Here is a 24,583-nt window from a genome sequence, read left to right as displayed (position 1 = left end):
AGCAGTACCTGCAATATTTTTTAGAAAAAAGTGTGAAATTTTAAAAAAATATTACCACTGAGCTCAACAGAGGCCCTTAGGACACTCAACACATTTAATAAAAAACAATCAGCTAAACTCAATTCCGGTTACACTTAGCACCTGTTAAGGTGGAAAGTTCATATCAATGTAGCCAGCTCAAAAAACTCAGATCACAAGCAGTCAGATATCTTTCAGCTTGGTAATGTGGTCTTTTTTTCCAAGAAACCTGCTGCAAATTATATTTTCAGAACCCTCATCAAACTCACCAACATAAGTCAGGTTTCAGTCACGTCATGGCATCTGTCCATTCTACTTAAGTTAACAGGCTTGGTGCTTGGTCCAGAGATGACATTCTGTTTGGTAGTGTAGGTCCCCACATCTTCCTTAAGAAAAATAACTTTTTCTGAGAGCACATTCTTTAAGCAAGACAATAACTTAATATAAATAAACAGCTAACCCAGTCCAGCAGATATTGTAAGCACAAACTGAAATCTTTGGTAAGAAAACACAAAATTTAGTGTACTTGATAGCTGAACTGTTTGTAGTAAATGAAATATATAGTCAGTCCTCTTTATAATACCTGGCAGGAACAAAAGGAATAGACAGGAGTTATTACAAAGAATTAAAAATAGAACTAGCAGTAACTTCATGGTAGACATTTCTCACTGAGAGAAACTAGAAGTAGCTGATAGTAGCGCAGTTAGAGGGAGGGTGCAGCATTGCAATGCCAGTCTGAACTTACCTGTATTATGGGTTTCAACTGCAGTTTCATATGGGATTTATTTAAAGCCCCCAACAAGAGTGTTTGTATAAATGCGATTATTATAAAGGAATGGCAGTAGTTTACCAGGCTTTTTAGTGTGACATGGTATAAACAAGGCAACCCTTAGGTGTTGTTGACAACAAATAGTGTTTTTTGATCCTGCTATGAGGTGTCACTAGACTCTCTATCACTCTAATTACAACATACTACATATTTTTAAACAGGTCCACACAGAAGGCTGATGTAAGCCGATTTTCATGCTTGTATTACCAATGCACAATCAATGTGCCTATCTGCAGGAAAGTTTACTTTCAGTGTGATAAAATGTTCCTTTGTGCAGTCGCCTAACATTTCATGTAAACAAGATTATATGGATTGAATACGCAGCAGTGTGTCTCACTGGGGGTAGTTTAAAGATCGTGCCCAATTAATGCACCCAGAAAAAACCAACTGGTAATTATTCAGCCAGTCCATTTATGGACTCCAGGGTATGACATTATGTCTGACTGATCATCTAGAGCACTGGGCCGCAGCATGGGAGAGGTAAAGTGGGGTACAGCAGAACTCTGAGTTGAATCTCTACCCCTCGTTGTCTCTCAGCTGGTCCACACTAGGTGCGTCAGACTCCGGCTCAGCACTGGGGTTCCCCTGCTGAGCAGACAGGCGGTCCAGGGACTTGGGGGAGGAATCCTGGGGCCGACAGCACCAGCACACGGCCAGGTCAGCGCGGAAGGAAGGGGTGTAGAGGCCGTAGATGACGGGGTCGCAGCAGGTGTTGAGGTTGCCAAAGACAAAGAGGATGTGGTGGACGTACTCCGGCGTCACTTGGAGCATCTGGGGGTGGAACCAGTACCAGATGCCCAGCAGGTAGTAGGGAGTCCAGCAGACAATGAAGGACACCACTATGATGATGGTCATCTTCAAGGTCTTCATCCGTGCCTTGGGGATCATGTCAGTTCCACTACGCCTCAAGCACGACTCTCCACCTGGAATGAGATGGATGAGCATGGTTCATGAAGAGTACATTAGTTTACAATACTTTAAATACTGAACTGTGTATCTATGATCATTTAACAAATTAAGGAGTCATGCAAAAAATGGGGATTATTGTATTTATAGGGATTAAACATCAGAATAGGACAAGATATGTATTAGTCAGGTATGGAATTTGATTGCTTGATACCTGCTTGGTACCCTTTGATTGCTTGGTACCTTGATTACACAATCTGGATACATAGGGTATATGTGTGGGGGTGTGGGATTGCAGGTACCTTTGCTCTTGTGAAGCTGCTGGTTGATCTCAATGAGGATTCGGGTGTAGCAGAAGCTCATGACCAGCAAGGGGACAACATAGAGGGTGACAAAGTGGAACATGTTGTACACAGTCTCCTGCCAGCGCTGCTGGAAGCTGCCGTGGGTCACACACTGAGTGAAGTCCACACCCTCCGCCTTGATCGCCCGAAAGATGAACAGCTGGTGCCAAGGAGGAATAAGAGGATGAGCGCCAAGTTTAAAACATTGGGTGATGTCATGTTTTGGTGCGGTTATGTTAAATGCATGGGGCCCCAGTCAACAATCAAAGCTGTTTCATTAGATATGTGGCTTTTTTATTGAAGGTCCTGATCACAAAACGATCTTCCAGGCCTTTCTGAGCATATACTGAACTTCAGTTGTTTGAAATGAAATTCAACTTGTGGGATAATTTTTTTCAAGACAACCTTTGTTTTTCAGACAACTTTGACTTGACCCTGGAATCAATTTTCAATTAAAGTCAGCTTCCTTGATACAAATATGCAGGCTCTCAAAGAACAAGAGGATCAAAGAGGCAAAGGCTAGAGGTCGGCAACAAGTATACTGAGTCTACTGTCCTTGGGCTGCACTGATTTTCAGCAATCCAAGTGTTGTACAAACCTTTAGAGGCTTACGCCTGTTCAGGTTATGAAGCTGTTACAGTTGTGTTTGGACTGGACCACACTGTAAATGACGAAGAGTGTAAATGATGTCACTGTTCTTACATCTTGCTTTAAAAAGCCTTTCTCTTACACTGGTGATCATGTGGGATCAGTAATGAGGGATCACTCAGTAAATCGTTTTATACTCACTGCAGCACAGAGCATTTAATCATAGTGCAGTCGCTGCAGGCAACACGCCCTGAACGTTCGCTCACCGCCCAGGTGCGTTCATAAAATGTCCAGCAGCATCGGCGCCACTGTGACAGCAAATGAAACATAATTGTCTCCTCTGAACCATAAATCCATCAATTCGGGTACCCTGCAATATTGCCTTTGTCACGATGTCCACCCCTGCCACCCCCCCCCCCCCACCCCCACCCCTTAACAATTCTGTCAGAAAATAAACTATACTGTCAAAACTTTGAAGGCTGCATTTCACTTTTATGAATTCGCATTTGTGTCTTTACAGACATCTCCAGGAAAGATGCATCAGTGTCAAGGGTCAATTTAATTTCAGTTCGGTCATTTCGGGGAACTGCAATTCAATTAATATATTGAAATGTGGCCATCATTTTCTATGAATATTTTAAACTGATGGTTTTCAATTAATGAATTCACTTCTAACTTGACTGAATTGAAATGGAATTGACTCCAGCTCTTTTGTCCATAAGCATATGTCTCCATTGCATGTGCGTTTTAAACACTTCACTAAACATGGGACTCTCATTGAGCTACAGAGTACTGCATTTTGCATATAAAAGCTACCATCCTATAAAAGCACCAAAACCTATTTCCATAATGTGTGTTAGAAGAAACACCAGCAGTTAATACTCTACAAAAACAAATGTGGTAGAATATAGTTATTATAATTAGAACATAATTAATATATAATTCCTGCCCCTCTTCCTAATGGTAATATTCATATCCATTCCACTTTCAGAGTTGGTAGCTTCACCCTTCCATGCCTTGCCATTTTTGGGAACTTCAACCCTTTTAACCCTTTAACCCTTTATCTTACCGACATACAGCACCACACTCAGATTGTTCTTAAATTACACATTACACAAGGGTCACAGGCCACTTCCACTGACAGTCAAAAATGAATGGCCCCCATTAGTGACATTATGGGTGCCTATATGGAGAACTGCCCAGCTTCTAGACTGCCATAACCATACAGAAACAGGAGACCTTAGAGGCAGCCATTGTTAGGAGACACAAGGCCAGTAAATGGAGGGAATGTGAGAAATGGAGTGTATTTTTGGATTGTGTGTGGGGAGGAAGGGCAGTGACCTTCACAAGATTCAGTAGACTCAGCAACTGTTTGCAGCTCTGCTGAGATTCTTGACCTTAGCTCAGCTCTGGCCTCTTTGTCAGTCTCCCCTCCAGAGAGTGATATGCAGTGGGCTAGACTGCCTGTCCTGTACATTGCACTCCATGCTACCTACTCCAGTCAGCTTGAATGTGGGATCATGGGATGACATTGGACCTGCTTGTGGTTGGTAGGTTTTGAGGTCTATACTGTCGCGGGATTTATTTTTACATGCTAAAATGACAAGCTTGGTTCAGAAAGAGATTCAATTATTAGTCATATGCATGGTTTTTATACTTAGACTAGAAAACCTTGTAAGATGAATTACAGGACAGGACATCTTTTATTTCTTAAACAATACTACTGTTGATACGCTTCTTACAACTATAACCATACTATACCTGAAACTACTAGCAGCGATAGACCATAGGTAGAACTTCCATGCCTACTTCTGCATATCCTGTATAAGCACTAATACTTCTATAGATGTAAGAAATGTAGCGATGTAGCAATAGCCAGGGCTGGAAACCCCACCCACCTGTGGGGAGGCAAGGAGCAGGCTGAGGGACCAGGCCAGCAACAGCATCCTCTTATTCCTGCGGTTGGCATCGAAAGAGTCCAGCGGGTGCAGGATGGCGTGGTGGCGGTCCAGGCTGATGACCACCAGGATGAAGGCGGAGGAGTGCATGGCGAAGAGCTTGAGGAAGCAGAGCAGCTTGCACATGGCGTCGCCGGCGTACCACTGCACCGTCACGTTCCACACCATGTCCAGCGGCATCACGATGAAGGTCATCATCAGGTCCGCCACCGCCAGGCTCATGATGAGCGGCCGCAGATGGGCGGCGAGCCGCCGGCCCCGACCTCGTACCACGCTGATCAGCACGGCCAGGTTGCTGAACGCGGCGAAAAGGAAGAGGACCAAGGTGGCCACCACGCGGAACTGGGCGGCCCGGGTGAAGGTGGGCGCCTCCCAGTCCACCAGCGCAGGAGGGTGAGAAGAGTTGGAGGAGGAGTTCATCGATGCGTCCTGTGATGCTGATATCAGGAGGGACAAATTCCCTGACATCCTGTTGGTAAATTGGATGGAGTCAGATTCGTTATGTTTGTATGGATGATTAAAGTATTTAATCCCAAACTAAGATGCCTAAAAGTTAATATTTCCAAATAGTTAAAAAACTTTTTAACTTTCACATTGCACATCCCTCAATATCAATTTATAAATGGCAACTTTCAGCCTGCATGATTCAGGAGCTTTTATAATACTTAGAGGTGCATATTGCTCTCTCTGTCATATAATGTCTCTTAAACATGGGACTATTAATTAACTGATAATTAATAAAAAGTTAGCAAACTGCATTTAATAACATGGTCACCTGAAGTGCTAGCTGCAACACTGAAATAGTGTTCGGGTAGTGACGGGCTTAGACCCTTGAAAGTATATTTTTACAGCACAACTGAGGGAGGTGCTCTGATTTCTTCCAAAAAATAATTTGCATAATCCCACTGGATAAACTACTCGTGTGTAATCAACATGAACTGCCATTCATTTCAGTGATTTCAGTGATAATTTCATTTTATTGCTAGAAAGGAAAATTTGAGTTTTGTAACAGTTGACGGTTCAACATAATTTCAACATAACAGTTCAACGTAATTTATTTTAGGTGTATGGATAGCCTTCATACAAAGCACAAATATTCAGCCTTTTTAGCCCTGGGGTACAGCAATAACTAACACAATATACCATGGTGTGGGCTGTTTGTGTACTGAGTTTAGCACAGTTGCAGTGACATGTCACAGGGACTTGGAGCTGTCGGTGAAAAAAGAGACAATACAGACTACACCTTCAAAGAGAGGATTCTCACCAAAGCACTGTCAGGGGTTCTTGCATAAAAGACTTGTTCTTAAGACAATCCAACATGAGGAAGATTTCTTTTTTCTATTTTAAGCCATATGTCTGCTGTCTGTCCAAGATTTGGAAATGAATATTTACCCCAAAAATGGCTTTGAGATTCATTTTTTTACCATGGTCAAAAAGCTGAAAAGTTAAATGGAGGTAGTTGAGATAATACTGTTAATTTTGTGATCATCATAACCTCATCCCTACCTGATTCTGCGAAGTGGAAGCGGATTGCCAATCTCAGCCATACTCTGCTTAGAATCTATGACTGCCCTTACAAGAGCACACCACATGAAAATGAAAAAAAAATGTCCCAGCCAAGGGAAATGTCAGATGCTGAGTCAATATGCTGTTAGGCCAGCACAGTTAAAGAGCAAGGCTCATCCTTTTTCTTTCTGCCTCTGAGTATTAATGAGACCCTGCACTTATACATTTTTCAGAAGGGTCACTGTCATGTGTGAGAATGAACCCTGGAATAATGGCATTCATACTTGGCACTACACAAAGAACAGTACATACTGCATTGCCACTGTATAGCTATCATAAATGTGACCTACAGTATAACCACAGCCTGTCAATGCAGTGAGTATGACACTAACATGATTTCTTAATATGTAATTGATATGTCATCTAAATATGTCACCTTAATATTAAAATAGAGGATTCAAACAAAGATCTTGGTGTTAATGAATTTGCTTGATGATGACTAGTTTTGTCAAATCCTACTCCTGTTTTAGAATGACGGCCTCTGGGGTGCTATTTACATGAACTACCAATAATACTCTGATTGCAAATCAATCCTAGAAAATAAAAGCTTGGTGGTACTTCGAGTTTTTGCAGCGGCAGAGGTAAATGTGTTGTGGCAGTATGAACCTTGTGGCTGGAAATTGGGGCAGCTGTTTAGCACAGTGGTTAAGGAGCAAGGCTTGTAACCAAAAGGTTGCCGGTTCGATTACCCACTTGGGCACTGCTGCTGTATCCATGGGCAAGGTACTTAACCCAGAATTGCCTCAGTAAATATCCAGCTATATAAATGGATAACATGTAATAACTGTAAGCAGTGTAAGTTGCTCTGGATAATAGCTTCTGCTAAATGATAATAATGTAATGTAATTTGGTGGTAACAGTTTGAGGTTATGTGCCCTATGACAGCACTTACTTCCATTTTGGCAATAATTTCCCACAATGGCACTACACTGCAAGGATGGCCATAATAATTCAGTATCTGTGCAGCTAAAAAATGTCTGCCAAATGGACATATATAAATGTGAATACACTCAATCAGTAATAACAAAAGAACCTTGGCAGACTATCTCCACTGGACACTAGTTATTTTCCTCAGATAGAAGATTTTAATTGCAACTAAAAACTCCCAAATCAATCAAGGAAGGAACACAGAGTGCTTAGTCTCCCTAGTGATTAACAATATACAAAATATTATCCTGCTGTTCCTTCTGCTCCTCATCCCATAACGCTAGATTCTAAGGCACACAAACCCTCCTGCAATCGCTTAATCCCCCATTTCAACATTAACCTACAGAATTTCTGTTAGTTTTCCTTGGTCTGTATACCTCCATAGATGAATCCCTGACAGTCAAAAATCAAAAAATAAATCATCAACCTTCCCTGTTACTCAGATATGAACAATGATTTTGTAATAATTTGCATAATGAATTATCAATTCATTAACTGAATGGGATAATATAGTTATTGAGTAGTAATTTTACAAATTAATCACTTCATTAATTGTTTAATGATGTACCTCCATCAAACAATTTGTGGGCTGTATTTGCACCCTAGTGGTTAGTTGACTGTGGTTAGTGATCTCTTGCTGTCACCAGAAGACTGTAATCTCATGTAAGGTTTGAATCACATGTAAAATCACTGCTGCTGTACATGGTCATTAGAGCAAAGTATTTAACCTGAACTGTTTCCAATGCATGTAGTACATAGAATCAATTTACATATTCAAATATGAATGAACTTTATGAAAATGTGTGAAGTATTATGTTTTCCACTGGATACTTAAGCCATTTGAACTAAAAAATAATAGTTATTGCCATTGTGCTGTAAGATTTAAAGCGCAGCACATTCATTTCATAATCCAGGAGGGCTGTTAGTCTGGAAACTAGCCAAATACTACACAAGCACCACTGAGTTTCACACACTGGTGCTTCAAAACATGCAAGTGAAAATCTGGGAAATGATCCAAGCTGAAAATAAAACTTTTTGTATTATTTTTTGTATTTTTGTATTATTGAACTGATCATGCTTGATTGTGTTACCAAACTACATTTAATTGCTGATGACACAAAAGAACAGACCAATTTCCAGCACTGAAAGACAATGGTTTCCATATGAAAGCCAGATATGACAATAATTCAAATGCCACTAGTAACTATATGAAAGATATTGTAGACATGATAACATTTGGCTTTGTACATTCAAAATGCAACATTTCGCCACTAACATGTGACCACTTAGACTAAAAAATCTCACATGTGAAGATTTGAAGTCTGTAACACCTGCACCAATATGGAGAAAACTTGGTGACTCTATGACAAGGACTGAAATTTTCACAAACCTGTGCCTAGATGGACTTTAACATGGCCACACTAACTCAGTTTAACTAGCCAGTAGTAGGTGACGTTGGGGTTAAAAATGGTTACTCCAGGTACAGTTGACTAACCAGTATTCAGTGTGGCCAGGGCATGGGTATCATATAGCAGATACAGTATATAGTAGTTAATATTCAATAGAACTGGGAAGAGAACCAATTTCCAAAACAAACTGCATCTCAAGATAATGTACTAGAAACAACTTCTATATAGATGCACCCATGTTTACTGGGTCCATCACACTGTAGATGAACATAGCTGATAGGTATGAGCAATGGTATATTTGATTTGCATTGATTCACGTTTGATTTAGATGATCTGCTTTATTGATTGAGTTGAATATAATACAACCGGACTATTTTTTTACACAAAATTAAAGATTATGAATAAATTGTTTGTTTGAATGATTCTTGATCCATTCTCTTTGTCTGACAGGTTCTCTCCATTCCTGCATTTACTGCCTTCCCTTCCTGATATTCATCTCTGCTGTCTATGTCAGGGCCATAAACCTGGTCTCTGCCATCAGGCCCTCATTGTTTCCAAGCCATTTCCCCAGATTTCATGCATTTTATTTCCTCTTCAATTAACACACCCTTTATGCAAGGCTTTTCCCTTCCTTTAATAAAACCTTATAGCTCTGCACTTCCAATAAGCCCTCAAAAAATCTTGATCTCTCAAACCCTCAGTTACCACCTGATATCTTTATTTCAGTTTACATCTAAAACCCTTGAGCAAGCTATTCACCAATACCTCTTTCCAAACACTCTGTACCTGATCATCTCCAAAATACATTCTGTTCCTCTGCTGACAAAAAAGGTTGTTGTGTTAATGAGTCTCACTTTTCTGCTCCTGCTTTTATTTCACTTTTATTTGGTGTAGTTTGTTTTAGTCTTTGCTGTATAAGGTACTGCAGATTACCTAGTTACTCTCGCTGTTCTCACTGATATGGGCATTTCTGGATTGCTCATGATAGTTCTGTACTAACCTTGCTGATGGCAATTATGTCTTATGGGAACATATTTTCTCTCTTCATTACTCCAAGAGCCCATCTAGCTTTTCTCCATTGGATTTTCTCTTTCTTCTCTTGTACACCTTCTCTGGGTCCACTGCTTTCTGACATTTATTATTTATTATTTATTATGAGAAGATGAAGCAGTTATTTCTCAGTCCTTCTTGTGATCAGGTTTACACTTGGATTTCAGAATGACATCTCTTATTTAGTGCATGTACTTCACAAATCTGACCTCTTTACTTATTTTTACTCTTAAATGTGGTAGCATGACATTGTGGTAAGGTAGCTGGAGTTTTGAATCTCAGGTGGGGCACTGATGATGTACGCTTAAGTAGGGTAGAGCCAAATTGTATAAATTGATGTTCATGTACCTGGGTAACGGTATCTGCTCAGGAAATAAACAACGCAATACAGCAGCGTCCCTTCACTCTCCTCTGTTGAGCTTTCAATTTTCTCACCTTTTCCTTGTGCTTAAGTTCTGGTGATACTCCAGAATCATCACTAATGTTCTTTTACCATTTCCCATTTAACTAGATCACATGTAATATGAACAAAATTCATCACTTCACACAAGATTCTCATACTCCTCTTTTCTTTGCTTCCTTCATACCCCTGCTTTGTTGGTGAGAAGTCCAACTGGCCACTGTTCACTGCTTGAATTTGTTTGTTCTTGCTTACCCATGTCCTAACCCCACTGTTACTCTTTATCTCCTATTTCTACACTGTCCTCAGATGAAATCATCAAGATTTCTGCCATATCTTTGTTCCACCGTAGCTAAACCTTGATCTCTGACCTCTATAGCGGAAAACACAAATCCTTTCAAAAAACATCAGTACATTTACCAGCTCTTTGCCTTTTGTTCCGTGAAAGCACGTGTTCAATTTATAAAGGTGCTTATGTCCTTTTTAATAAACTCTATAATTTTTCTTCTTACAATCAATTTCATTTATTTCCCCTCTACAAATGTTATTCTTATGCACTGTCATATTGAAGTGCCGCTGTAGTGAATGCAGCCTAATTTATGGTTTGTAATTTGATTTAGATGTAATGTTTCATTTTGCATTTGTTGATTGAATTTGTTATTGTGTTTAGTGTGTCGTACATCCTAAAACTGCCAAATAAGAGCGGGTGTTACTGCTATGTCAATAATAGTCAGAGTCGCAAAGCTGGACTCCTGTGGCAAAGGCTAAATTCAATCCTATCAATGGGCGTTCTTTAAGCGGTTTAAGTTTCCAATGTTCGTCATTATAACATACACAGGGAAAACAAGCATATGAAAATCCAGAACTCCACTTCTCCGGCCAATCCTTGGTTTTCTGATGCTCTTCAAGAGCAAGCTTAATGTTTTATCAGTTAGTGGCGACCTCCAATTTGAGTCCCCTGTGCAAAATAAGTGAGGATAAATTAGATGCCGCTTCGATCTACAGATGTATCAGAATGTTTTAGCTCGAAATGGGTTCACTGACTTTCTTAAAACTAAACTGAAACGAAGCGAAGAACAACAAAACGTACAAAGTGATATCTTACCTCAAGTGCTGGTCTGCTCACTTCGGCAAAATTAATATATTCCGCAAACACATAAAGCTTTTCTTTCCCGCACAATGATATTGTCCAGTTGTAGTAATTTTCCTTCTTGAATCAGATTTGGCCAACATTCACTTCTGTTTTTGTTCAGAATATCCTCAGGAGAATCGTTAAGCTTATGAACGCAGCATATGATTAATCTTCTGTAAAAGTAACTCTTGACACAACCTTTCATACATATGGCTACAGCCCTAAAGTGTCCACACTTTCCAGTTTTATTTTCCCATTATCGCTCGGAAGGTGACTCCACCATTCATCGATAGCACGCTGTTATGCTGCAGTCTTCTACAATCAGCAGCCGACTTGGCGGGTGGCGATATTCCCAAGAACAGCGTGATTTTTTTTTTTTTTAGCCGCAGCTCAGTATTTTTCCGTAGTCCTGTCCAACTATACAGAGATGTCGCTCCTGGTTAGAATGGAGCTGTCCATTCATACGAGTACTGAACCATTGATCTGAACCGAAGTCCATTCCTTGAACTTGTTGCAGCTGCACAACTTTTCCTTAACACCACACACGTTGCATTATCCGTCAAAGGGGAGCAATATTAAATTCACTAATAACGCTGGCATGAAGAGAAGACAATATTATATGTGACTGGAGTTGAAGTGAACCACCAAGAACTTAACAGCGGCGAAATTGCATTAATGAAAGAAAAAAAAAAACATATTGAATCTCTTTTTTGAATACACGGTAATAAGACGTAACGTATGTGACGGTACAAGGACGAGGTTATTACTACTGAATCCTGGGTAGCAGACTAACCTGCCTTAGTCCCCTTCTCCCCCTCCCCTTGCCGTTGGCACTGTCTCGGACCAATAACGTTTCCTCATTCCACGCTGCAGGGGAAAATCTAATCTCACATTTACATTTTTCACCGCATTCCTTCGCCACACCACTGAGTTGCTTTGATAGCAAGCCTTCCATGGCCATAGCGTACTGATTTTTAATTACTGTGCTGTGGAGGTAATACGAGTAAGTCCCTGGTTAAAAGGTTAGCTTTGCACGAGGTCATTTTTCAGCATGGCTAATGTAAGGTAGATTTCAAACACTGATTTATTGTTGGTCCAGCTGTTACCCAGCCGTAGGCATCACTTTGGGAAAATGTATTTTCACTGAAAAAGGAACAAAATGATGCAAGATTCCCCACTGTATTTCAGTGTGGGTTCTATGATGGTACCATTATGTATCCATAAAGGAGCGGGCTTTCTGCTACCAGCTAGTTTCAGAAAGCCCACACAGCTACAACGCTACCCAAATAAAAGCTGTATGTAGAATTAAAACTCCAAATAAATTCAAATAATTGTTGGATGATCATGTACTCCCATTAAAATGTACTATAGAAAAGTAAAGTAAATGAAATGGTTACCACCCACATTTTTTCGGGGATATTTACTACAGTATTATACCAAGAACAATGTGATATTGGAGTAAAAAATGTTTTATTAACAACCACAAATTAAAAACTTATTTTCCAAACTAAATTTACATGATAGAATGAGAAAATAGTATTGTTTTGGCTGACACATTCAAAGCGTGTCCCTATGTAATACATCTGAAAGTTTTACATGGTTTGCCCTTTCATGAACCCATTTTTGCTTCATATTGTATGCTGGTCATTTCAGCAACCCTGTGCTCCAACCACATAGAAAAATGTCAGTCTAATCAAATAACCACAGGGAGATTACCCTGAGTTCCTCACACAGTGAATTACAATTACACAATGAAATGTCAGGATTTTATTACTTAATTCAAGATCCTATCTTTCTAAAATATAGTTACTGACAAAGTTGTAGCAGTGAAGTTGTAGCAGCAAAGGTCTAAATCAGCAGATAAGATCATTTAGAAATAAAGGGATCTATCCATGAGCTAAGGTATCTCAAAATATGTACACACACAATGTTGAATAATCAAATAAATGAATAAATAAATAAATAAATAAATAAACCCAAATCTGCACACATATACTAAATATGGGCTGATGATTGAGTAACTTGTTAACACTCATGGTGTACTGTTAAATTCAGTTTCATCGGTCCAGAAAACAAAATCCATTTTATCATACATGCAAAGTTAGCTGTACAGTACAGCAAGCAATACTGTCAGCTGCCCGATGAGGTTTGTTCATCTATACAAGAACAGAGGCAGACTGAGTGGCTGTATACATGTAAATCTGTGAGTGTGACCAAAATTGTGCACATTTATGTATTTTTTGCATGTGTTCAGTCAACGTAGAACTGTTGAATGCTGAACGTTCCAACTGTTTAAGCCACAGAGAAATTCAGCAGAGTCAGAGATTCAGCATTTTGGTGATCACATGACTGTGCACACCCGGGACTTCCATTTCCTGTACAGGGGTATGGTCTCTTCAGTGTCAGTCCCTTCAGTGAGCGATAGCTCTGAGCTCTGAGCCAGTGGAGGGTCACTGAAACATACACTCTAGTAAATTAATATCAAAAGCCGTTAATCATATACGATTGCGCTCAAAAATCAATAAAATCAATACGACAATGGATCAGTGTCCTTACCTGTTCAAATCTGTTGTTCTCTGATTGATGGTTTCATACAAGTGCTCAGCTGCAGAGTAAAATGTAATTTTAACCCAGATTTTATCACTGCTTCTAAACATTATCATACCAATCTTGTTAGCGTTCATTGTGGCTTGAGAAGTGTTAGGTCTGTTCCTTCTTGTATATTTAAATCTTCCACAGCAATATTCATGCAATATTCAACACTATGCTAAATAAGTTCCTGTTTTCATTTCCTTCTATAAAAATCTGACGATGAGTTACTCAAAATCCTCCAGTGTGCCTCCTCTTGAAATCTTTCCAGCCCAGAAGCCCCTGGAGTGTTCTACTGAGAACAGTTAAGGTTATTAGACATTTGACTTCACCTATTGCTATTGCTACTGTCACACTGGTGGTCACAGAATTAAACTGAAGCTTTTGTCTGTCTATACCCAGAGGAAAGTCTAGTCAAAATTTTCCTCAATAACAGGGAAGATACTATTTACATTAATAATATATTCTGTGTCCTGTGAATGTGCATGCGCAGACAAAGAAAGTGCCAGGTCCGCATTATGACAATGAATGTCACCCTAGGTTTAGTCTACATTGCTCCCAGAGGCTTACTGCAGCAGAGAAAAGGTTATAGATGAGCTCCATTATGGGAGCTTTTATCTGTAAACAACCTGTTTCACAATCAATTTTCATTTAATTTCATATAAATCCCTGACTGCACAAAACTGATCAAATTTCTGTTTTATATGTTAATATGTTGTAACCAAATTCTAATGCAATTCATTATGTGTTGTAGCATTTTAATTGGTGGAAAAACATTTTAGATTTACCAAAGCACCTGTGTGTTCAGAAGAGGCTGTACTTACTGTGCTGGGTGAGTGCCAGTGGTTCATTGCAGGTGTTGTTCAGATTCCTGGAACGAGAGCAGGGAGGCATGGAGCACGCTCACATGTCATTGATGATGGAATGATGACAGAGCTGGTGGTTTTATGTAACACGCTCACACAGTCAAAGCTTATGTTCATTTCTGTCATGTACTGCCTACAGTACAAGGCCAACACCATCTCAACAGAGCACCCTTTATGCTCACAGACATCACGCAAACAGAGGTCTTGCTAAGAATCTAAAATTCTAAAAAAATTTGCTAAAAATCTTGCTAAAAATCTGCCAATTTGGAGATAATTTTACAAATACAAAATGCTCACACATGTTCACACCATTGCCTTATAAGGCAAAGGATGCAGACAAAGTCAAGCAGCACAAGGATAATCGGGATATCAGATACGCCCCCTGTGATTAACACTGCATCCTCCAAGCCGCTGTGGCAGGGCACCAGATTCCTGAGATATGGAACGGGTACTATAGGAGAGGAATACTGCAGAAAACGCATCTCAGCAGACATGCTGAAGAATAATCAGGTTGCTTCAATGCTGTTTCCCTGCCAATTAAATGTTTTTGTTTCTGCATTTGTACTCTGATGATATATCTGTGTTTTATTTTGTGAGACAATAATGCTCTTTGCTTCATGCTAGTCAAACTCCCTCCAAACGGATCTGAACATTGGCAATGTGGCAGTGTGTTGTGTCGCGTGTATACACCATCTTAAGTTCAGACTAAGCTATTGAAGAATGAGGTATTTGGAATACACAAAATACAATGCCACATTAAGGCTGGGATGTACAAGTTTTGGTCTCTTTAAAATAATAATCTTACATGAACAGCTCAAAAAAACTGCTGTTGTGTCACTGTGTGAATGACACTGAGTCACCTGTCACCAAGGACAAACATTAATGAAGGAAAACACAATGGAGACGGAGCCTAGGAGGGTAAGGTGTTACTCAGAGGAGAGCAGAAGGTTACTTGATATCTCTGGATTATATGAAAAACTGTTATTAATAGCAATGTCATCTGGATTATTCATATATTCTGTGTGCCAGTTCACCACTCCTGTGATCAACCTTTTGATTAATGTATAGGTATTGCTCTGAATGAATGCATGTCAGTGTATATGTACATGTACATGAATGCACAAAGCCAAACATGTGTGGTGTGTGTGCACATGTGTGAACGTGTGTGTGTGTGTGTGTGTGTCTTGTCCCCTTATAGTGGCATGCACTGCATCAGCTGTTCTTACCTGTTGGCCCCTGGCAGTGCAGTCTGATAGTTGGGCAGCTCCATGTGGGGATTGCTGAACTGCGAATCTGACTGAGTCACTGCAGTGAATGTGTCGCTGTCACCCTCCTCTCTTTGCAGCACCGGAGCCCCCTGCTCCCTCCTCTGCTCTGAAGCTTCAGCCGTTCCAGCTGAGACACAGAACCACAGTCAATGTAGTCAATGTCACTCCTCAATAATTAACATCCATACGTTCATAGAACTGCCCTTTTTCTAATGTGGAATTTCAGAAGTCCTACGCTTACCCTGAGACCCATCTTCCTCTCTGAGCCTGCTTAAGGACTCTTCCTTGGGTTGGTGGCTGAACTCAAACTGCTGGACTGGAGGGCCTGACGTGGACTGGAGTTCACCTTGCTTTGAACCCTTAATGCCAGCCATCCTGTGAGCACGTACACGAGAGAGAAAGTATACACAGTTAGAGGCTGAACTGTTTGGATCTGCTGCATTCACAATTTAGTTTTCTTCTTTTAAAATACTCCAAGCTGTGGACTGAGACATTCCCTAGCTGTTTTAATAGTAAGGACTTTTACAAAACGGTAACAAGGCAGCACTTAAGCTCTTCTGAGAGAAGCTTATAGAAATGCAGTTACAAATGCTGACACATGCAAGGGAGGACACATTGCATTCGAAACAATTTTATCTCACCTGCGTGGTGCCTGACCGTCTTGGCGGGTTCCCCTGGAAATGGCTTTTCTCTCCAAGGAACCCTTCTGTGGGGGACAGCATTGGAATCAATCCAGTGAAAACCAAAGTGAAAGCAAATTACTATCCCAAATTAACAACCCCAGCAAACTAAGAGAAGGGACTCTCAGGGATTCACTTCTCAGGGTTAGCGTCTGTTTGAGCATAGGCATACCTGCTTCCACAAATAGGGCTTTCTGTAAGTATCACAATGAAGATAGATTAATTATATTTAAAAAATCAACACTGAAACGTCAAAGTTCTTAAAGGGTAATTAACCTTAAAACAATTACTTTCATGTAATTCCTTACTTTACATTTTATTTGGCATTCAAATGAAGTGCACAGGATTGTCTCCAGAGCAGAGATTGCCACTGGTTTCTCAATTTCTGACTATGATCAGCCAGCATTGTAAACTTCCTCAATCTCGAAAGTAAAAACTTTAGGTGTCACTGTCAGATGTTTAGGTGACACTGGTGGTCTTGGACCAATTAATCAATTAATGCTTTCACAGGGATATTGCTTTTTCAGCCATTAAGCTTTCAGCTGAAAAAGATAGTGATCCTTTCAGCATTGCTGGTCTCTGTATTCTCTGTATCCAGGCACAATGAAGTAGGTTGTACCTCTTCTCACTACTTAAATGCAAAATGCATTATTGAATTTGTATGACACTTTGCTTACAACAGAGCTGATCATGAAACCATCAAATAATTGCTATGCTAATAACTTGCATCTTTTGCTTGATAAAAAAATGATAAAAAATATAATAAAGGTAAATTACAACTCATTCATTTATCAAATATCAGGTAAAATATTATGTATGGGAATATGTTCACCTGAGGCGGAGCAGGGGCCAACCCCCTTCCATGGGACAGCCGGCTCTGCAAGGACAGCTTATACTGGAGGGCATCAGTCAGCTTGTTTACCAGCCTTTCTTGGGCTGAGCTGGGAATGTCCTGGGGGTGGTAGTTGATGGGGGACAATGTAGTAGGGTGCTATACTACCAGGGAATAAACTGATTCTGTTTTGAATCGCCCTTTGTCATGACATGTGGCTCACTTCTTAATACAAGTACATTGTGTAGAAAAGGTCCTTTATGTGACTGACAGTGTAAAATGTACAGGAGTCTCACTTCGCACTTGGACAGCAGCCCCAGGGCCTGTTTGTAGTAGATAGTGGCTCTCTCTGGGTCTCCCAGTCGAATCCTGGTTGCCCCAAGCCCCTCACAGGCCTGCCACTGCCCTTTGTGGTCATCTGCAGGAAGAGAGTGAGGGAGTTGGATAGACAGGTGAAAATGAAAGAAGAGGCAAGAAGACAAGGTGCTAGAGAGTAGCCCTGGAAAGAAGGCATTAAACTGGGCATTGATCTGTTCCTCTAACACTGTACCACATTTACATTGGTTATTATTCATTATAATACAGGTATTTGAACATGACCAAAAATTGCACAATGTAATCAGTGAGTTCTGTGTGAAGAGAAGTTGTGGGAAAGGCCTTTCCCTGTAGAGTAAGGATAATCCAGCCACCAGCCAACAGTGTAAAAGGTTCTTTCTCTGCAGCAAGGCTTAGAGACCAGCCAGTAGTACCTGTGTCTTTGAAGGCCTGCAGGGCATGAAGGTAATTCTCCCCTGCCTCCTCGTGTTCCCCCAGCTGACTGAGGGCAAACGCCAGGTTACTGAAGCACTGACCTTGAGCACTGCGGCTGCCGAGAGACCCTTACAGAAATGGAGAGAAAAATATTGACCTGAGGATCCACATATTGGAAGCAATATCTGAGTCTTGAGCTCACTAGCCCAGAGCTGATCCCAATTTCTCTGAAGTGATGCACCTTGATAAAAGTATGTAGCTGCCCCTTGGTACTGGAATGAATTAGGGTAGTGGTCCAGTAACGGACTAATGCCACTTCCCATAAAGACATGCAAGATGTGCACACATAAACTTATGCATGCTGGTTCACAGTATAGCTGTCTTTCAAGCATCCAGCTACATATATGATGAAGTGGAAGGAGGATGTGAGTCTTGTAGTGAATGTACAGTGGGCCAGTTCTAAAGCCTGCAAAGGGGTGGAAACAGCAATCTCCCAAAATTCACCTATTTTTTAATGTCTAGAATGATAGAATAAATGCAAAAAACAAGACAAAAGGTTGACCTTAAAACTAACATTTGGGTATTTATCATCCTTGTTGATAACCATAGGTTAGACACAACATTTTTAAATGGTACATATATCCCATGTATTTTGAGCGGAAAGTAGCACAAGGAACATCAGTCAGGCAGGCCAAGTGGAGTAACTAACCCAAAAGAGCCTATGCACATTTACACTGCTTTACATTGTATTCAACATAGACCTCCCAGACATGTCGCTTTCTTTTGACAGCTGCAATGCATATTAGGTATTTAGCCAATGGGTAATGCTTCTATTAGAATGAGTACACAAAATGTGCATGAAATATAAGTGAGAAAAAACATACCTCTCAGTGGCTGCTAATTGAATGCTGCTTTCAAAGATTATTATTCTTACAATGCAGTAAAAAGCAGAATGCAGGCTGAGTAACTACTAGTGCAATAAACAGTAAGTGGTATACTGTAGGATCCCCAGAAAATTCACTTTAAACCACATGGCTTCGCAACAATTACGATTTAAAGGTAGGCTGGGTATTTGTACATATTTATTTAGCTAACAAGTGTCAGGTAGAAAGTTATGTTGACATTACTGCCTAGCTGTCAGGATAATTCATCTATCAATACACCTGGCTAGATTATATGTTGCATATGCCTTAGCTCCCTAACTACATAACTATTTATGGACCTAATAAATATTCCCCACTGATGGATTCAACTACCTACAGCTGACACAATATCATTCACTATCTTCAGACACTGAGGAAAAAACTGTTCTACCCATGACATCCAAAATCTGATTACTACATTATTAAATAACTGATAAAGTTTTGTGTAGCTCTTTCAGTTAGTTGTTTGTTACTGACAATATGATGCACACTCATTAAAACCGCTGCAACATAAAACCTCCCTCTGTTACAGGTCACATGGCCCTGCCATCTGAGCAGCCTCACCATGCAGGGCGGCAGCTTCTCGGTGGTAATCCAGAGCCTGCTGGTACTGGCCCAGTGTGTTGTGGACTGCACCCAGGTTCTGCAGAACCACTGCCAGCCGTTGAGGCTTGGTCTGGGATAGGGGCAGGGCTCGCTCGAAACACTCTGCTGCTTCCTGGAACAGCTTCAGCTGGGAGAAGCTCAGGCCTAGGTCATTATACAGTTTACCTACAATACAAAACATCGATGGGGGTAGAATACCTCTGAAGCACAGACACTGACAATGACTGATTTAGTCTGTCAAAACGATACACGTCAAAACATATGCATGCAACATGCACAAACACACATATTAATTCTGGTGTCTTGAATTGGATAAACATTTCCAGATGTAAAGGGAACATTCATTTACTCTGAGCCAATACAAATCACCAGTATTCACCAAGTCATGGCAATTACACTGATCTAATAGTTTTAACAGAACACATGAATTCATCTTCAATATTGTGTTTCTGGATTCTGAGCAGGTGAGTCTACTATGCAAATCCTCCTGGAATCTGTGACAGGGCTTCACTGTAAACAAGGACTGCTAAACTGTGGGGTACAGTAGAATCAAATGTTTCTGATCTTGAGTGAGCTCAGTTTGCAAGGGAGGACAGCTGTATAGAAAGATAGCACCTACAGTAGAGGTTCTGTTGGCAAAGACAGGCCAGAGCAGTCTCAAAATGTACAACATGCATATCTCATGTTATGTTTGACCCCCACATCAATGTCTATGTTGTCAGATAAGTGGGTTTTGAGGTGGGGCCAGTGTCCAAACACCAGCTGGATATTCCTGGTACAGTTACGGGAATCTGAGGATGGAAAATTCAAGGGAGACAGCTGTATCACACCATATTAGCTTTATAAAGAAATCTTGGTCTCTTATTCCAGGTTTTCCATTGGGTATCTGTACCTGTAGGGGAGGTAATATGTGGGATATTATTTATAGGATAGGGTTCAAAGGTCTTTACCCAGAATCTCTTCATCCTTGACAGTTACAGTCAACTCCAGACATTCTGTGAGCACTGTAATGATGTCATCCTCTGTGAAGTCATCACTCTGAAGCATGTGATTGCCAGCTTCTTTCAGGGCCATGGCAGCAGAATCCAGCTTGCCTGCCAACCTGTAGCTCTCCCCAGCCCTCTGGAAATTCTGAGCTGCCTGTGCCCAGTCCTATAACAAAGGAAAGTCTTTTTATATTCTCTCTTATCTACTAACTTGTCTCTTTCTGACAATATGGGCAGGTTATACAGAAACCTGACTACATAACCTCAAAAAAATACTTCACTTGTAAATAATTTGTATCTCAAATGAAGCCATAGATACAGGAATCTATTGGAAAAATAAATAATTGAATCTAATAAATTATGCAGCAAAAATTATAAAATGTCATCCAGCTGACACGGGGTCAGTCAGTATTAAATTTAAAAATGTGGCTGAGTTTGATTTCGGTTTAATTTCAGTTAACATAACATCATCATTACGCTAGATGGGGGTTTCCATTTGGGTCAGCTTTAACCAAGTGTACATATTGATGCCTAATCACTTCCAAGAAACACACTTGTGAGAAACAAAGAGGTGTTATTTGGTGATCTATTTTACTGGGAATAATTCATGGTGTTTTATTCTTTAAGGTGAGAGCCATTTCAAATGTCAAGAATTAGACTGGCTTGAAACACTTTCAAACAATGACACAATTTTACATTTTTCAGTTTAATTTAGGGGCCTTTGCACACTGTGTTGCATGAGATACCACAGCAAAGTATGCATTTAAGGGTCTTTTAACAGCCTCATTCATATAGGTCTAGCAATTCAATGATCTGACAAACTGCAAAGCAGAAATTTAAGCATATCCTCTTTTTTACATAACTTGTGTCAGACATGTGAATGTGTTAGCATATTTTTGCTTTTGAAGTAATGTGCAATTAAATCCATAAAGATTAAAAATGCTCTCTGAGCATAGCATTAAAATGCCTTTGAGTTTCAGACCCTGTTGCTCCCTCATTAAAAATCTTCAGGCTAGAAAAGAACGACTTGGACTTCAGGGTATGAAACCAAATAATGACTTATTTTTACCAGCGACTTCACAAAGGTTAAGAAAACTTATGTGACTACAACTCAACAAATCAATTGACTAATTGATTTACAAAACCCATACTGTCTCTGCTTTTGTTCTACAGCTCATTAAAATGCAATAATTTAAATATCTGATTAATGAAGGGCATACATGCTATCCTGAGAGACTGACCTGAACAAGGAGGTGGCAGTGGGCCAGCTTCATGCAGGCATCGCCTTCACTACCCCCGTCGCCTTGGGAGCGGTACAGCTGGGCGGCCTGCAGGTAGTGCACTGCTGCCTGCGCCGGCTCTTTCATAGCCTCATGGGCTGCACCAAGATTAAACTGGAGGTCTGCTACTCGCTCCTTCTTCTCACCAGGCTGGGCTCGCTTCAGAAAATCCAAACCCTTCTGAGGTTTGCCCGCTTCCACGTAGGCTGCACCAAGATTAAAGGCACAGGCCCGCTGGGCTCGGGTCTCCTTCAGCTGAGGACCATGAAACAGGGTAACCTTAGCTTTCAACCTCAGCTCTCTATTCTTTTTTCATGTGATCTCTGACTAAGTTAAAAAAACAAACCAGCAAAAGGCAAACACAGTGGAGTTTAGGTAAATACGGTAAATATCACTTGATCATGCATGAAGTCACACCTGTTTTTTGCTGATCAAGCCAAACAAAGCAAATATTAGATATAGCTTATTGTACACATATTCAAATGAAATCGCAGCAATGGAAGAAAAAACAAACATCAGAATGTGGTTGCACCTGCACACATTAATTTACACCCATTCTGGCTTGGTGTTATTTCAGTCCTATAAGCTTATAGCCCTTGAAACGTGTGTCTTATGTGTGATGATGATGGGTCTTGCATGTGAGAATGAGATCAGAATGATTACAAAGACTGAGTGGCAGAATACCACATGATGAATGTTTTGCCATTCAGCACAGGTCATTAAGTCTCAAGTGTCACAGGATTTCTGGTGTGCTTCATCTCAGATCTGCCAAGTGTTTTATATATTCTTTCATATGTTGATTGTGAAATGCAATCAGCACGGAGCTGCCAGGTTACGAGTCATTCATTTTTCATTCAAATAACACTTATCATCAGCATCAAGACTCTAATATGTACAGCTCTGATATGCTGCAAACAAGATGACAATAGAATTGTTACAATTTCCAGAAGCAGCCCTTGTTTGATGGTGAAATGCAAAGTGAGACTTATTTTTACAAACATGGTCCTCCTGAGTTTCAGTGATGAAGGGGGTCTTGTATCAGATCAGATCATATTGCTCTTATTACTATTATCAAAAGTGGGAACCTGATATTATGGCATATGAGAAATTAATATTTTAAATATTCCATCTTAGCGTTTGATTTTATAACCCTCGTAATATACTCTCCAGGTTTATGTGACCCTCACCTCCAACGACGCTTTGAAGGCCTTCTTGAAGAAGCCCAGGGCTTCTGTGCAGTCTCCCTTGAGCAGAGCACTGTGTCCAGAGGCAGTGAGACCCTCAATGTCTGCTTGCACCTCCAAGACCTCTGGAGCTTCAGCCCCCTTCTTTGGACGGCTGTCCTTCTTCTTCTTGGGACGCTGCCTGGGCGGGGACCCATCAGAGGCCATGACAGAGAGCAGCTACAAGGGTGGACTACATAGAGGGTGAAGGAGGGACAGAATACGCATTATTATAGCAAGGGTGAAGATCCTGATGAAAGCATAATGTCAACCACCCAAACACTAAGAAAAAAAAATGGTTAAATGGTCATAGCTTGCACAATACTATAGGGCAGTACTAAAATACATACAGTTAACAGAATACTTATTGGACGTAGTGAATGAGCTCTGAAAGACAGGGCTAAGTGAAAGTCACTGCCTTATGAGACGTGATGGAATAAAATTACCGCTTAGGGCATAAGGCAGAAAGAGCACAATCTTTATGAGTTAAAGGAGATTTTTTTTTTCAGGGTAAAAATCCAAGAGCCTTTCTTCAGTGTTAGTATCTAGTATTGTTTTCAGCCTTTGATCAAGATTTTATCAAGAGTCTTCTGAACCACTAGTCCGGTGACTTAGTATTGCTAGACAGGAATTTGTCAAACCAAATATTACCATTACCACGACAATTCCTTCAGTAAACCCAGTGCGTTATAGCTACAGTGCTAAAATGACCGTATTTTGCCATTAAATTGCTAGTACAAAGAAAAAAAAGATCTGCGCCGCAGTATTCGATTGCCACAATTAGCCGTATTTTCTATTTGTAAAACACTTTTGTCCAATGAATACACTCAAGAGGTAACATATGCCTAAGCTTATAACTAAGGTGACACACAATACGTTAGCTAGATAGCTAACCAACATATATAACGGTAGCCATCGTTATACACTCAAAAGTTGTATCAGCCTCTTTGATGCAATATCACATTCGCCAACGACGGTAGTTCCACATGACAGCTTTAACTTAGCTTTAACTAGACTAACTATACAGCTGGCTCTTTTGTATAAAATAACGAAATATATACTTGGACAGTTGTTAGCGAAGTAAATAGTTAGATCTAGCTGAATTAATTAGCTGAACAGTGCTACTTACAAAAGGAAGAGCCGCCATTCATTCCACCCCAGCTTTAGTGTAAACGTTGTCTAGTAATCCAAACTAGTTCGCCAGTTACCTGGCAGCCTGCGGTAATTTAGAAGTCCAAAGTCTACTTCAGCTAGCTAGCCAGCCAAAGTTAGTCTAGTTTACGTTACTTCCTAGACGGTCTTTCATCTTGGCTGCGCTGTTTAGTTGTACTCCGTTGCTATAGCAATAGACAAAGCCACAGGTCGCAAAGAAATGTCAGAGAACAGGTAGCCTATCCAATAACGGTTGCTTTGGGGCTCAACGACGCCCTCTTTTCTCTGCATGGGCCGTAAC

General features: G+C 40.4%; 2 protein-coding genes across 2 annotated transcripts; both read right to left on the bottom strand.

The window, feature by feature from the left end:
• Window positions 1-1,273: 1,273 nt before the first annotated feature.
• LOC118784526 (gonadotropin-releasing hormone II receptor-like) lies at window positions 1,274-11,152 on the bottom strand. Its single transcript, XM_036538797.1, has 4 exons — window positions 11,101-11,152; window positions 4,584-5,112; window positions 2,056-2,257; window positions 1,274-1,770 (listed from the first exon to the last, which is right to left on the bottom strand). The coding sequence occupies exons 2-4, from the start codon at window positions 5,109-5,111 to the stop codon at window positions 1,364-1,366; spliced, it is 1,137 nt and encodes a 378-aa protein (XP_036394690.1). The 5' UTR covers window position 5,112; window positions 11,101-11,152; the 3' UTR covers window positions 1,274-1,363.
• Window positions 11,153-13,468: 2,316 nt separating this feature from the next.
• Window positions 13,469-24,303, bottom strand: LOC118784450 (tetratricopeptide repeat protein 24). Its single transcript, XM_036538685.1, has 12 exons — window positions 24,260-24,303; window positions 23,095-23,323; window positions 21,869-22,162; window positions 20,592-20,793; window positions 19,600-19,806; window positions 18,112-18,240; window positions 17,659-17,780; window positions 17,363-17,482; window positions 16,492-16,556; window positions 16,092-16,225; window positions 15,809-15,977; window positions 13,469-13,580 (listed from the first exon to the last, which is right to left on the bottom strand). The coding sequence occupies exons 2-12, from the start codon at window positions 23,296-23,298 to the stop codon at window positions 13,469-13,471; spliced, it is 1,758 nt and encodes a 585-aa protein (XP_036394578.1). The 5' UTR covers window positions 23,299-23,323; window positions 24,260-24,303.
• Between the last annotated feature and the right edge of the window lie 280 nt (window positions 24,304-24,583).

The sequence above is a fragment of the Megalops cyprinoides genome, chromosome 10 (genome assembly GCF_013368585.1).
Source record: "Megalops cyprinoides isolate fMegCyp1 chromosome 10, fMegCyp1.pri, whole genome shotgun sequence".
Taxonomy (NCBI): domain Eukaryota; kingdom Metazoa; phylum Chordata; class Actinopteri; order Elopiformes; family Megalopidae; genus Megalops; species Megalops cyprinoides.
The sequence above is the reverse complement of the archived record's forward strand: the minus strand, read 5'-3'. Positions and strand labels throughout refer to the sequence as shown.